The 12,190-nt window shown below is 37.3% G+C and overlaps 2 protein-coding genes across 3 annotated transcripts in view; one reads left to right on the forward strand and one right to left on the reverse strand.

The window, feature by feature from the left end:
- Positions 1–8,501, reverse strand: part of UMAD1 (UBAP1-MVB12-associated (UMA) domain containing 1) — a 195,503-nt gene extending 187,002 nt beyond the window's left edge. The window contains exon 1 of one of the 2 annotated variants that reach the window (XM_010972168.3): positions 8,369–8,501. The gene's annotated coding sequence lies outside the window, so the exon portion shown is untranslated. The remainder of the gene's footprint in view (positions 1–8,368) is intronic. The other variant, XM_045508531.2, reaches the window with a different exon arrangement.
- Positions 8,502–8,571: 70 nt separating this feature from the next.
- Positions 8,572–11,936, forward strand: RPA3 (replication protein A3). Its single transcript, XM_010972180.3, has 4 exons — positions 8,572–8,859; positions 10,032–10,106; positions 10,909–11,017; positions 11,577–11,936. Exons 1-4 carry the CDS (start codon positions 8,761–8,763, stop codon positions 11,657–11,659), a joined length of 366 nt encoding a protein of 121 aa, XP_010970482.1. The 5' UTR covers positions 8,572–8,760; the 3' UTR covers positions 11,660–11,936.
- The last annotated feature ends 254 nt before the right edge of the window (positions 11,937–12,190 follow it).

Consider the following 12,190-nt stretch of genomic DNA (forward strand, 5'->3'; position numbering starts at 1 on the left):
CAATTCTGATACATGCTACAACATGGAAGAACCCTGAAGACATTATGCTAAGTGAATTAAGCCAGATAGAAAAGGGCAAATATTCTATGATTCTACTTATATAAGGTACCTAAAGTGGTCAGATTCACAGACTATTTAATGGGCTCAGAGTTTCACTATGTGATGATGACAAAATTCTGCAGGCAGATGACAGTGATGGTTGCACAACAATGTGAATGTACTAAATGCCACTGAGGCATCCAATAAAAAATGGTTAAAATGGCAAATCTGGTTATGTACATTTTACCACAATCAAAAAAAAAACAACACTTAACTAGTTAAAAGGGGTCATGTTACTCGTAATAAAAGCTCCTTGATTAGGTTATTCCAAGCCATTCTTTATTCTGAAACCAAAATACTCAACCTAAAATGTCAAACTGATCATTTTAGTCCCTACCTAACACTCTCCTCCAGCATCAATATTAAGCTAAACTCCTTAGCAAGGGATATGAGGAAGACATTCCAAGTTCTGGTCTCTACTTAGCTTTACCCTGAATTCCTGCCACTACCCTGCACCTACTATACCTTCACCAAGACCTTGTTACCTCAACAACTAGCAGAATTTCTGCACTGACTCTCTCAAAGAGTATTTGTGGTAATGTCCTAAATATAAATATGTATTTTTTAACATACAGCTAAACCAATAAAAGAATAAAGAAATTCTGTAGGAGTCAGAAAAGACTAGAATCCATAAATCCACAAGGGTATATACACATACTACAGCTAACATTTTGCCTGTGACCATTGCTGATTTCCAATGACTAAAAACCTGGGTTTTAATTCCAATGACTAAAAACCTGGGTTTGTCCATGTCTCACAAGGAACAAGGACAAAGCATGGGGCCCAAACATCTCTGGAAGAAGGAAACACAAATTTCTTCTGAAGCAATTTACCCTCAAACTAAAATTCAAAGAAATCAACAAAAAAGTTCCAAGAAATATGAATTCAAAATCAAAAAATACTGTAAGAAATAAATAAGCCACAGCAAGAAAAAATTCAAAGAATCAAAAAAATCACAGCCATAAAGACTGTGGGTATCAAAACTAGACTGTAAACAGACTTACTTTATATTCTGTAATATATGAATAAATAAAGGGAGACCTGAAACTATGACAAAAGAGCATCAATAACAACTACTACGATTTGTAAAAAGAACTGAACAAAACTTCTAGAAACAAATAAATAAAAATAGTATTGCAATTAGAGCAAATGAGTCACAACTGCATAAAGAATGAGTACACTGGTTAAAATGGCCACACTACACAAGGCAACATACAGATTCAATGCAATACCTATCAAATTACCAACTTTTCAAAGAACTGGAACAAAAAATGTTAAAATTTGTATGGAAACACAAAAGACCCTGAATTGTCAAAACAATCTTGAGAAAGAAGAATGGAGCTGGGAGAATTATGCTCCCTGACTTCAGACTATATTACAAATCTACAGTAATCACAACAGTATGGTACTGACACTAAGACAGACACATAGATCAATGGAACAGGATAGAAAGCACAGAGATAAACCCACACACTTATGGTCAATTAATCTATAAAGCAGGCTAGAATATACAATAAAGAAAAAAAAAGTGGTGCTGGAAAAACTGGACAGCTACCTATAGAAGAACGAAATTAGAGCATTCTCTAACACCATAAACAAAGATAAACTCAAAATGGATTAAAGACCTAAATGTAAGACTGGATACTATAAAACTCCTAGAGGAAAACATAGGCAGAACACTCATTGACATAAATTGCAGCCATATTTTTTTCAGACCAGCTCCTAGAGTAATAGAAATAAAAACAAAAATAAACAAATGGGACCTAATTAAACTTAAAAACCTTTGCAAAGCTAAGGAAACCACAAACAAAACAAAAAGACAACCTACAGAATGAAAGAAAATATTTGCAAATGATGCAACCAACAAAGGACTAATTTCCAAAACATACAAACAGCTCATACAGCTTAATAAAAAAAAAAAAAGCAACTAAATAGAAAAATGGGCAGAAGACCTAAAGACATTTCTCCAATGAAGATATCCAGATGGCCAACAGGCACACGAAAAGATGCTCAGTATCACTGATTATTAGGAAAATGCAAATCAAAATTGCAATAAGGAATCACCTCACTCCAGTCAGAATGGCCATCATTAAAAGGTCTACAAACAACAAATGCTGGAGAGGGTGTGGAGAAAAAGGAACCCTCCTACACTACTGATGGGAATGTAAATTGGTGCAGCCACTGCGGAGGACAGTATGGAGATTCCCTAACAAACTGAAAATAGAGTTACCATATGATCCAGCAATCCCACTCCTGGGTATATAACCAGAAAAGATGAAAACTCTAATTCGAAAAGATACATGCACCCCAGTATTCATAGCAACACTATTCATAATAGTGAAGACATGGAAACAACCCAAGTGCCAATCAACAAACAATTGGCTTAAGAGGTGGTGTGTATGTATGTGTGTATATGTATGTATGTGTGTGTATGATATATATATATATATACACCACACACACACAAGACTATTACTCAGCCATAAAAAAGAATAAAATATTGCTATCTGCAGCAATATGGATAGACCCAGAAAGTATTATACTTAATGAAGTAAGTCAGACAAAGACAAGTATCATATGATATCACTTACATGCGGAATCCAAAAGATAATACAAATGAGTCTACATGCAAAACAGAAAGACTCACAGGTGTAGAAAACAAACTTACGGTTACAAAAGTGGGGGCAGTGGGAAGGAGGGACAAATTAAGAGAATGGGATTAACAGATACAAACTACTATACATAAAACAGATAAGCAACAATACAAAACAGATAAGCAACTATATAGCACTAGGAATTATGTTCAATATCTTGTAATAACCTATAATGGAATATAATCTGAAAAAATATAACTGAATCACTTTGCCATACACCTGAAACTAACACAATATTGTAAATTAACTATACTTCAATTGAAAAAAAATCCAGCCTCCAGACATGTCAGCAATTCTATCACCATGAAGCCTATTGGTTCAAGAAGCACCTTGTTGGGAAGGAGCTGCAAGAGCCCACAGAATAGGAACAGCCTGTTTTTCCCTTCAGCTGAGACCCACCAAGTCAGCTCTCTGATAAGCCACCAAAGAGAAGGAAACAAGCATCCAAGCTCATGGGTCTTGCCTCCATTAGGTGAAGTACAGGAAGGAAAAACAGACAGCAAACAAATTCCATCAGAAAGAAAACTGGTGTGTTTATAGCTGACAAAATAATCTTTAAGATAGTAGCTGACAAAATTAACTTTAAGACAAAAAGAATGATTTGAGACAGTCACTACTTCACTGCACCATGTTGCTTCACAATCTTCATCTTGTATGTACTGAAAAACAAAGCTTCAAAAATATATAGCACAAGTCGTCAGATGTTCGAGGAACTGCTACCATTTGCAATTATTTCTATAATTGAGACATTAATCAGACAAAAGATAAGAAAATATAAATAGCTGAATGCTTCAATTAACAAGCTTGATCCAATAACTAGAAAATACAACTTTTCCCAAGAATACATGAAACATTTACAGAAACTGTCCATGTACTTGGTAAGTCTTTAAGCAAGTCTCATACTTTCACAGAGTTAGTATCAGATCATACCATTTGATAATGTAATTACATTAGAAATTAACACCAAATCAACTTTAATAAATAAAACCTATTTATTTAAACACAAAACAACTCTTGAATCAAAGAATATACACTGGACACTAGAAAATATTTAGAACTTAATGATGAGGAACATCTACTTACGAAAACTTGTGGGATATACCTAAAGCAGGAGGTATAGGTAACTATACCAGACCCAGAATGATTTACAGGAGAGTTCAACCAGTCAATGAATAGATATTTCCAATTTTACACAGAATCCTAGAGAATAGAGAAAACACTCTACAACTCATTTCTTGTGATTACTATAACACTAATAATACCAAAATCTGATGAAGACTATACAAGAAAGAAAAATTACAGGGCAATCTCACTCATGAACATGAACATAAAAGTCCTGAACAAAACAATACCAAAACAAACCCAGGAATACGGAATAAAAGATAATATATCATAACCAAGTTGTGTTTCTTCCAGGAATGTGAGTGTGGTTCAACACGGAAAAATATATCCAATCATCTCAAGGCAAAAAGATGCACTTGATCAAATTCCATAACCACTCAATTAAAATTCTTAGCAAACTAGTCACTGAAGGGAAAGTCCTTAACCTAAGAACTAGAACTTTTAAGTTGTGAAGAACTTCGAGGAGAGGTCCTTAAAAGGAGCTGAGTCCCACAAAGGTAGACCTTTTTGTCTGCCCGCTTCTTTGTTGCCTGGAACGGGGGCTTGGCTCTTGCCACCTACCCGGCTCTGTGAGGTGACCTTAAGGATGGAACCAGATACTGAGCATAGAAGATGAGGAAGATAAGAACCCAAGTCCTTAATGTCTTCGGGGCACCACCACACAGCTGCGTGCTGATTGCACGCCTCTGGACTCCCATCGCCCTGTGAAACTAAACTTTTGTGTACTGAAGACACTTACTTATGCATTCAAACCCCGTCTTAACTGAAACACCGTTTCTATTCAAAATGGTTCTAGAAGCCCTAACCTGGACAAAAGGCAAGAAAAATAAAATATGTAAGAATTGTTAAAACAAAACCATAATTATTCACATATGAATAGAAAATTTCTATAAAATAGTAATTTTATAGAAAATTACTAGAAATAAGTTAGCAGGACAGCCTGAAAAAAAGTCAGATGCATTTCTACATACCAGCAATGATCAATTAAAAATCTTTAATTTTTTTAAAAAACCATTTATAATAGCAACCAAGACAAGGTACTTAGGAATAAAGCTAATCTAATTGTCAAAACTCTTATGTAGAAAATTATGAAACTTTTTGAAAGATTTTAAGAGGACCAAAATTGCTCAAGGATAGTAAAAGTTGTTTAAATAAGATGTTACATCTCCTGAAATCAATCCAAGGGTTCAATATAATTGTGATCAAATTCCAATATAGTGGGAACTGTTTCCAGGGAACTTGGCAAGCTAAACTTTACATGGAGCAGCAAAGAGCCAAGAAAATCCAAGATATTCCTGAAGAACACAGCAAGGTAGAAGGCCCCCAGACATCAAAAATTATCATAAGGCCACAGTTTTTAAGAGAGTGGGCACTGCTGCAGGGACAGAAAAATAGACTGATGGAATGGAACTGAGAGACCAGTAACAGACCCACACGTCTAATGTAAACTTAAGATGACACTGAAGATCAGAAAGATGGCAAAAGGTGATATAATCAATGATGCTGGGATAATTGAAAACAAAACAAAACAAAACAAAGAAATTGGATACCTATCTGACAACATATGCAATTCTAAATGATGGAATACTTTCAAATATGAAAGACAAAACTATCAAAAAATTTTTAAAATATAGAATATCTTTAACAGCTTGTTTTAAGAAAGGATTCTTAAATGAAATTTTTAATTGACTTTTTCAACTACATTAAACTTAATGGGAAAACAATTTAACAACGTTAAAAGTAGGAGCTCTTTCCAATGAAAGAATAGAAAGATGGGCCAAACACTGGGAAATGTAGTATTACTATCCAGTTTTTAACACCAAAAATTCTCAAAAACCAGTAAGAAAATTAAAATCAGCAAGAAACAAAAATGGTAAATATAAAGGCCAATAAATATTTGAAAAGTTGTTCAACCTTATTAGTAATCAGGGACAGCAAATTAAGACCACAACAAGAAACCACTTCATATCTGTCAGATTAGGGGAAAGAATTTTAAGAGTTGCCAAAAACGTGGATTGCCTGGAACTCTCCTACACTCCTGACAGGAGAATAAACTGGTACTACTACTCTAGGAAAATATTTGGTTTTACTAGTAAAGCTGAAGATGCACACCGTATGTTCCAGCAATTCTACTGCTGTACCTTTGCACAAGTGCACCAGCAAATAGATACAAGAATATTCATAGCAGCCCGGTATGCAATTTAAGAAACCTGCCAATCAAAATGTCAGTCAATAACAAAGTGAAACAGCAGAGTGAGAAGAATGAACTCCACCTTCATGTGATAACGTGAATTAATCTCAAAAACAAGCAAAACAAGTCAGATTTGTATAGCATGATTCCATTTACTGAAAGGTCAAAATTGGCAAAATTAAACAACACACCATTGGGAATGGTTACATGTGTGATAAAACTATACAGAAAAGCTTAGGGTGCTTAACACAAAATTCAGGGTAGTGTTTATTTCTGGCTGGTAGGGAGGAGGACTTAACTTAGGAAGTGCCAAGTACCAACTGATAAAATCCCATTTCTTAAACTGAATGAAAGGCCCACATGGGTTCATTTCATTTCTCTGGAAACTCTATCAGCTATAGACACTCTTTTCTGTGCATTATACATTACACAATAAATTTTAAGTACTCGAAAAATATCCAAAAAGCTGTTTTAAATAATCTTTTTGCTCATCTCCCTGTTGAAAAAAAATGCGGTTGGTAGGTAAAAGCGGTCTTTTAATTGTAATAAAACAGTGCTATTAGCATCCGGTACTTTAAGGGCTGCTCTTTTAAAAACTGCTATTAAAAGTACTCATGCATACGCTATCATATCCAATGCAATCAACTTGTTTTCCAAACACTCACGTGCAAAAGATGTGAAGGCTTTGCGCAGCAATACCAAATAGACTCTACTGATTTGCACCAACAGGCACCCTGCAGATGTTAACGAAATCCTTTAAATTTGTTTTAGCGACAGAAAAATCAAAAGGCAAATATATTAAGTGCTAAGTAAACATTGAGAAAGGCGAACTATCATTTAAACGGTACATCAGTTTTCCATCTCAAATTGCCTTAAGTTGCAGCCTGATGTGTCAAAAAGGATCTTCTGAGCTTAAGGCAACTGTGGGACAAAACAGGAGATGTTAGATAGCTTAGATAGAAATGAGCACTGGGCCGGGGGAAAGGAAAGGGAAAAGAACAACCCAGAACACAAGGAACCTGAGCTGTCAATCAACCAGAACTCAGGCCTGAGTTGTCAATCAAGCACAAAAAACACCCTTGGACAGGATATAAGATGGAAAAACAGGAACAGCGCCATTTTTCCTCTTTGGGATTGCCCCGCTCCCAATTCTCGGGAGTGTACTATCTTACCTTTTTACTTCACTAATGAAAATCTTGCTTATATCACGCTTTTTGTCTCTCATCACTTATTTTTCAGGTGACTAAGAACCAAGGTAATTCTTACTTCCCTTTTCCCGTTAACAGAGACTCCAGCTAGGTACTTAAATGGCTTCAGGAAAATTCACGGACTCAGTTTCCAAAAAAACAATAATATCCTAATACAAGTTTTTTTTCCCTCTCATTTCCGCAACACCATTTGCAGGTATTTTTATGAGCATTCATTCTGGAATATTCCTAGCAAGGCAGGTATCAAATCCCAGCAGAAAAAGCTCCAAAAAATCAGCAGCCACATGAGCCAGCAACAGATTCAAGAATCCTCCCCAAGTTTCCTTGAAACAGGTTATCTTCCACATCTAATTTCCCCTCCAGAGTCCTGGGGTGTGAAAAGCAACACAGGAAAGATAACTGGGGTGTTAGGGAGGAGTTCGCAAGTCATATGAACAAAACTTAAGTCAGCTGGGACCTTTCAATACATTCAGTTATCTAACCCCCTCATTTTGTGGATAGGGAAATTATATCTCAGAAAGAGGCGCACCTGCTCAGGACCTAACAAGCTATTTAAATTCATCTCTCCTAGTCCAGTGGTTTTTCCTCCACCCACTCCCAAATGCTTCAATTCGTTGCTAACATGAAAGTGAGAAAACCTGCACTCTACAGTGTGGCCAGAATATCGGAGCTAGAAAGGCTTTTAGAGGCATCGGGTAAGCACCTGTGTTCATAGGTGGGGAAAATAATGATAGAAAGTGACGCTGCTTCGGCGGTAAATCACCGACCCCCAACCACCGAGCAGGAAGAACTGGACAGGGAGACGAAAATCACTGGAGACCCAACTTCCCATCTGCAGGAGGGCAGGTGTCAAAAAAAAAAAAAAAAAAACCACCAAAACCACAAAAAACCTCGGAACCCTAGATTTCATTCAGCAAGAATCCGCGCTACCCACGCACAACCGGGAAGGGAGACGGGTTAACCCGAACAGCGGGTGGCGCAGCACAGAGAAAGCCAAGAGGGGACAGGCACCGAGTCCCGCCTCTCTTCCGCATGGGTCGGTGGGGTAGAAAGGGGAACCGTAAAGCTGCAGGGACTCCCGCGAGAAGAGGTACCTGAAGCTCGCGCCGCAGTCCCCCGCCGCACCCGCACCGGATCCCGACACCCTGCTTCCGGGGTGAAGTGGAGGCCGGAGGACTTAAATGGCTGGAAGCAGCCTAACCCCCCGCCCCACCCAAGCCCCGCCTCTGCTGCCCCTATGTGGAGGGCCGGGGTAAGTTCCGGGACGCCCAGCGTCACTAAGCAGCTGTTCTCCACTTCCGGACGCATCCTCACCTTTTCCTTCGCTTTCGGGATTGGATCGAGATTTCCGCTCGTTTGATTGGCGGAGCGAGAGGCTGGTCTCCGCCGATTGGTGCCCGGGAAGTCTGCCCCGGAGACGTCCTCGGGGCGCACTGTTTCAGTTGTTAGCTTGTTTCCCGCCGGCTGCCGGCCTAGCGTCGCGAACATGGCGGACGTAATGGAGTTGCCCAAGTCGCGCATCAACGCCAGCATGCTAGCTCAGTTCATCGACAAGCCTGTCTGCTTCGTGGGGAGGCTGGAAAAGGTGCGCGCGCTCGCCGTCTTGGGCTGCCTGGGGGGAGGGACCCCGTGACGGTCAGGGTGGCGGCCTAGGGTGGGTAACGGAGGATGAGGGAAGACAGAAAGTCTTATAGCATCATTGCGCTCCCGATTGCTCGATTTCTCACAAGGGAACTTTTTGCACACTTTTCAGCCGCTGCAGGCCTATTTTGGCGCTTCTTTTAAGGCGCGGAATCGCGAAGTTTTCGAATGTGCTCCGTTCTAAATTCTAGCGCCCCCACCCTCGTTAGGTTTGTGTTTACCTAAATGAAATCATTATAGACACAATGCCCACATCTACTGATTTTTTTTTTTACTTTAGTCAGATTTGACAACTAGTCTGATTTTCTTGTTTCTTTCTTATATGCAAATTCCTCTTTTTTCAAATCTCGTTTTCTCAAGAAGCTTTCCTATGAAACATTCTTTGATTGTCCTTTCCTGATACTTTGCATTGTTATCTTACCCTGTTTTCAGAGCGGAGGCCCCCATCTTACTGTAGAAACAGGCCCCATGTCTTGGATTCTGGAAACCGAGAAAACAGGAAAAGAAAACTTTATATAAAGAGCTTTTTTAGTAGTTTATTTCACATCTGCTTCTTGAGATGGGTGTTTTCCCACTTCATAGGTAGAGAAACTGAGTAGGAGTGGTGTATGGTTAAAAAATGCTCAAAGCCACAGCAAGTTGCAAAGCTGGCATTCAAACCAGATCTGACTGCACCCTTTGCAGCTGTCTCCCAGGAGTAGGAGCCAGGTCTTCTGACAACCAGTTCTCTCTACTTCCTCAGGCTTTATTTTTAAATGTATACCTTCTGTGAGATATGTACTATTTAAATCACAGGTGCCAGTAGATCTCACTTTTAGATAGTAGGGACCCTCTTTAACTTATCCTTAGCATAGGGTTGCCAGATTTAGCAAATAAAAATACAAAACATATTTGTGCTTAAAAAGGTACTGTTTATCTGAAATTCAAATTTAACTGTGGGCATCATTTGACTCGGTATGGTAACACAAGATAATATGAACCAGTTAAACTGTTCAAAAACAACTGCTTTGTGCACATTGTTTGGGTCAGTCTGCTCATCCTTTGTCAAACTTTTAATTTTAAAGAGTTTGTTTATGTGGAGGGTTTTTTTTTTTTAATCATATGTTTCTTTTTTAGATTCATCCCACTGGAAAAATGTTTATTCTTTCAGATGGAGAAGGAAAAAATGGAACCATTGAGTTGATGGAGCCTGTATGTTTAAGTATTAATTCTATGTATATTATAGGTAATTTTTCATCTTATTTTGGCTGATGTTTCTGATTCTTGGAGTGGATGTATAAAGGTCCAGTTTATCAAACTTTTCTGTCTCTAAAATCAAATTTTTGTCCTCCTCTTATTTCTCTTTACATTTCTAACCAATGATTTTTTTGGACTGTGATTTTTTAATACATCCGTTAAATGTTGAATGACAATTCTCATTCCTTATGAAAGACCGGAAAATCACGTAAGAAAAATTTTGTTTAAATCATTTTTTCCTTCAAGAGTTTTACATTTTTTAAATTGTGTTTTCTATTTTTGTTTACATTTATTTTCAGTTGTCCCTTTGTTTTTACAGTTTATATTTATTGTACTTAAAAACATTTTCTTGGCCTTTTATGAAGACAGATCTGTGTGCTGTTTGGTTAATGCACACAGAACACACTGTACAAGATGTAGATAATAAAAGGTTTATTTCAGTGGATCCTTTTAAACAATTACTCCTTGTGGAAATGCTGGATATTAGCAGTATATTTAAGTGATTTTGTCTTGAATTTAAACATTTAACTGTATTTTTGGACCTGAAGTCACTGCTAAAGGTAACAGCACTGGTGATAAGCTGACAGTAAGTACTCAAACATTTTTAACAAGTTAGAGTTTCATTTTTGCATTGATAAATTTTGAAATTATTTTGTCACATGAAATGAAAGATTTGTAAACTGTTGAACAATTTTCCAAGTTAATTATCAACTGAAAATGTGATAACACTGAGTTGTCATTTTGTTCTTCATGTTAGCTTGATGAAGAAATCTCTGGAATTGTGGAAGTGGTTGGAAGAGTAACGCCCAGGGCAACCATTATGTGTGCATCTTATGTCCAGTTTAAAGAAGATAACCATCCTTTTGGTAAATAAGGCATTCTGTAATTCATATAATTAGGAGGAAAACAATTTTATTTTAACTTGCTATGTCTTGGTCTTGAGTCTCAATCCTGCTATGTTTTCAATTTCTATAGAATTTTCTGATCCCAATGGAAAATGGGAGGACATTTTGGCCTACTTCTAAGTAGTGCTTGTGTATGTAGGAAACTCAGCAAAAATTAATTAATATTTGTGGTAAGAGAAGTTAAAGTAGGGTAAACAAAGATAATGTTAATAGTTTTTTGCTTGATTTTAATACACCAATTGAAAGTACCAAATAATGCAGAACACCTAAAACACAACCAGGCAAGAAATGCTCCCCTACCATGAATGTCAAAATGAATGGTCTCCTATACCCTACGTCTTTCATTTTTTAGAGCCACAGTTGAATAAATATGATAATCCCTATCTCACTTTTAGAAAGTGGATTGTAAAAATAAGTTGACCTCTCAAAGGGAGAGAAAAGAGAAACAACTCTTTTAGATAATAATTCCTGTAACAACTTTCCACTGTAGATTAAGTGTTTCCAAAAATGTTTCTTTCAGATCTTGGACTTTACAATGAAGCTGTGAAAATTACTCATGAGTTCCCCCAATTCTTTCCTTTGGGGGTTGTGCAGTATGATTGAATTTGATGAAATTTTTGGAATTGGCAAACGAGCTGCACTGAAGACTATTTGAAGAGGCCCCTGGTATTTGAGGGAGAGATTCCTGTGGTTTTTTAATACTTAATTTGTTTTCTTGGTAATTTCATTTACCTAGCATTTTTAGCTATTCCAGTATGCCATTTTTGATGGAACTGGTTTATTGACAGTTCCTGGCATATGGTCAGATTAGATACAAGAACAAAGCAGTTGGCTGAGTTTAGTTTTCTGTTTTATTAATAAAGTTTAAATGGTACATACACATACTGTTGATCATTTCATTCTTATTCTTTTAGTCATCTATTCAAGCACAAACTTGGAATTTCATAGCTATAAGGTCAAGACTTAGACCTAACAGATGAAATCCTGGGCCAACTGTCATATAAGAATTTACTTCCTACCTCATGAACCACACCATGTTACTTCCTTCCTTGACACTATGAAAAAATGGTTTTGATTTATTAAAATAGCAAACAGAATCTTCCATCTTCTGTAATTTGTGACTACCTGTATTAG

Source organism: Camelus bactrianus, chromosome 7, assembly GCF_048773025.1.
Source record: "Camelus bactrianus isolate YW-2024 breed Bactrian camel chromosome 7, ASM4877302v1, whole genome shotgun sequence".
In the NCBI taxonomy this organism is placed as follows: domain Eukaryota; kingdom Metazoa; phylum Chordata; class Mammalia; order Artiodactyla; family Camelidae; genus Camelus; species Camelus bactrianus.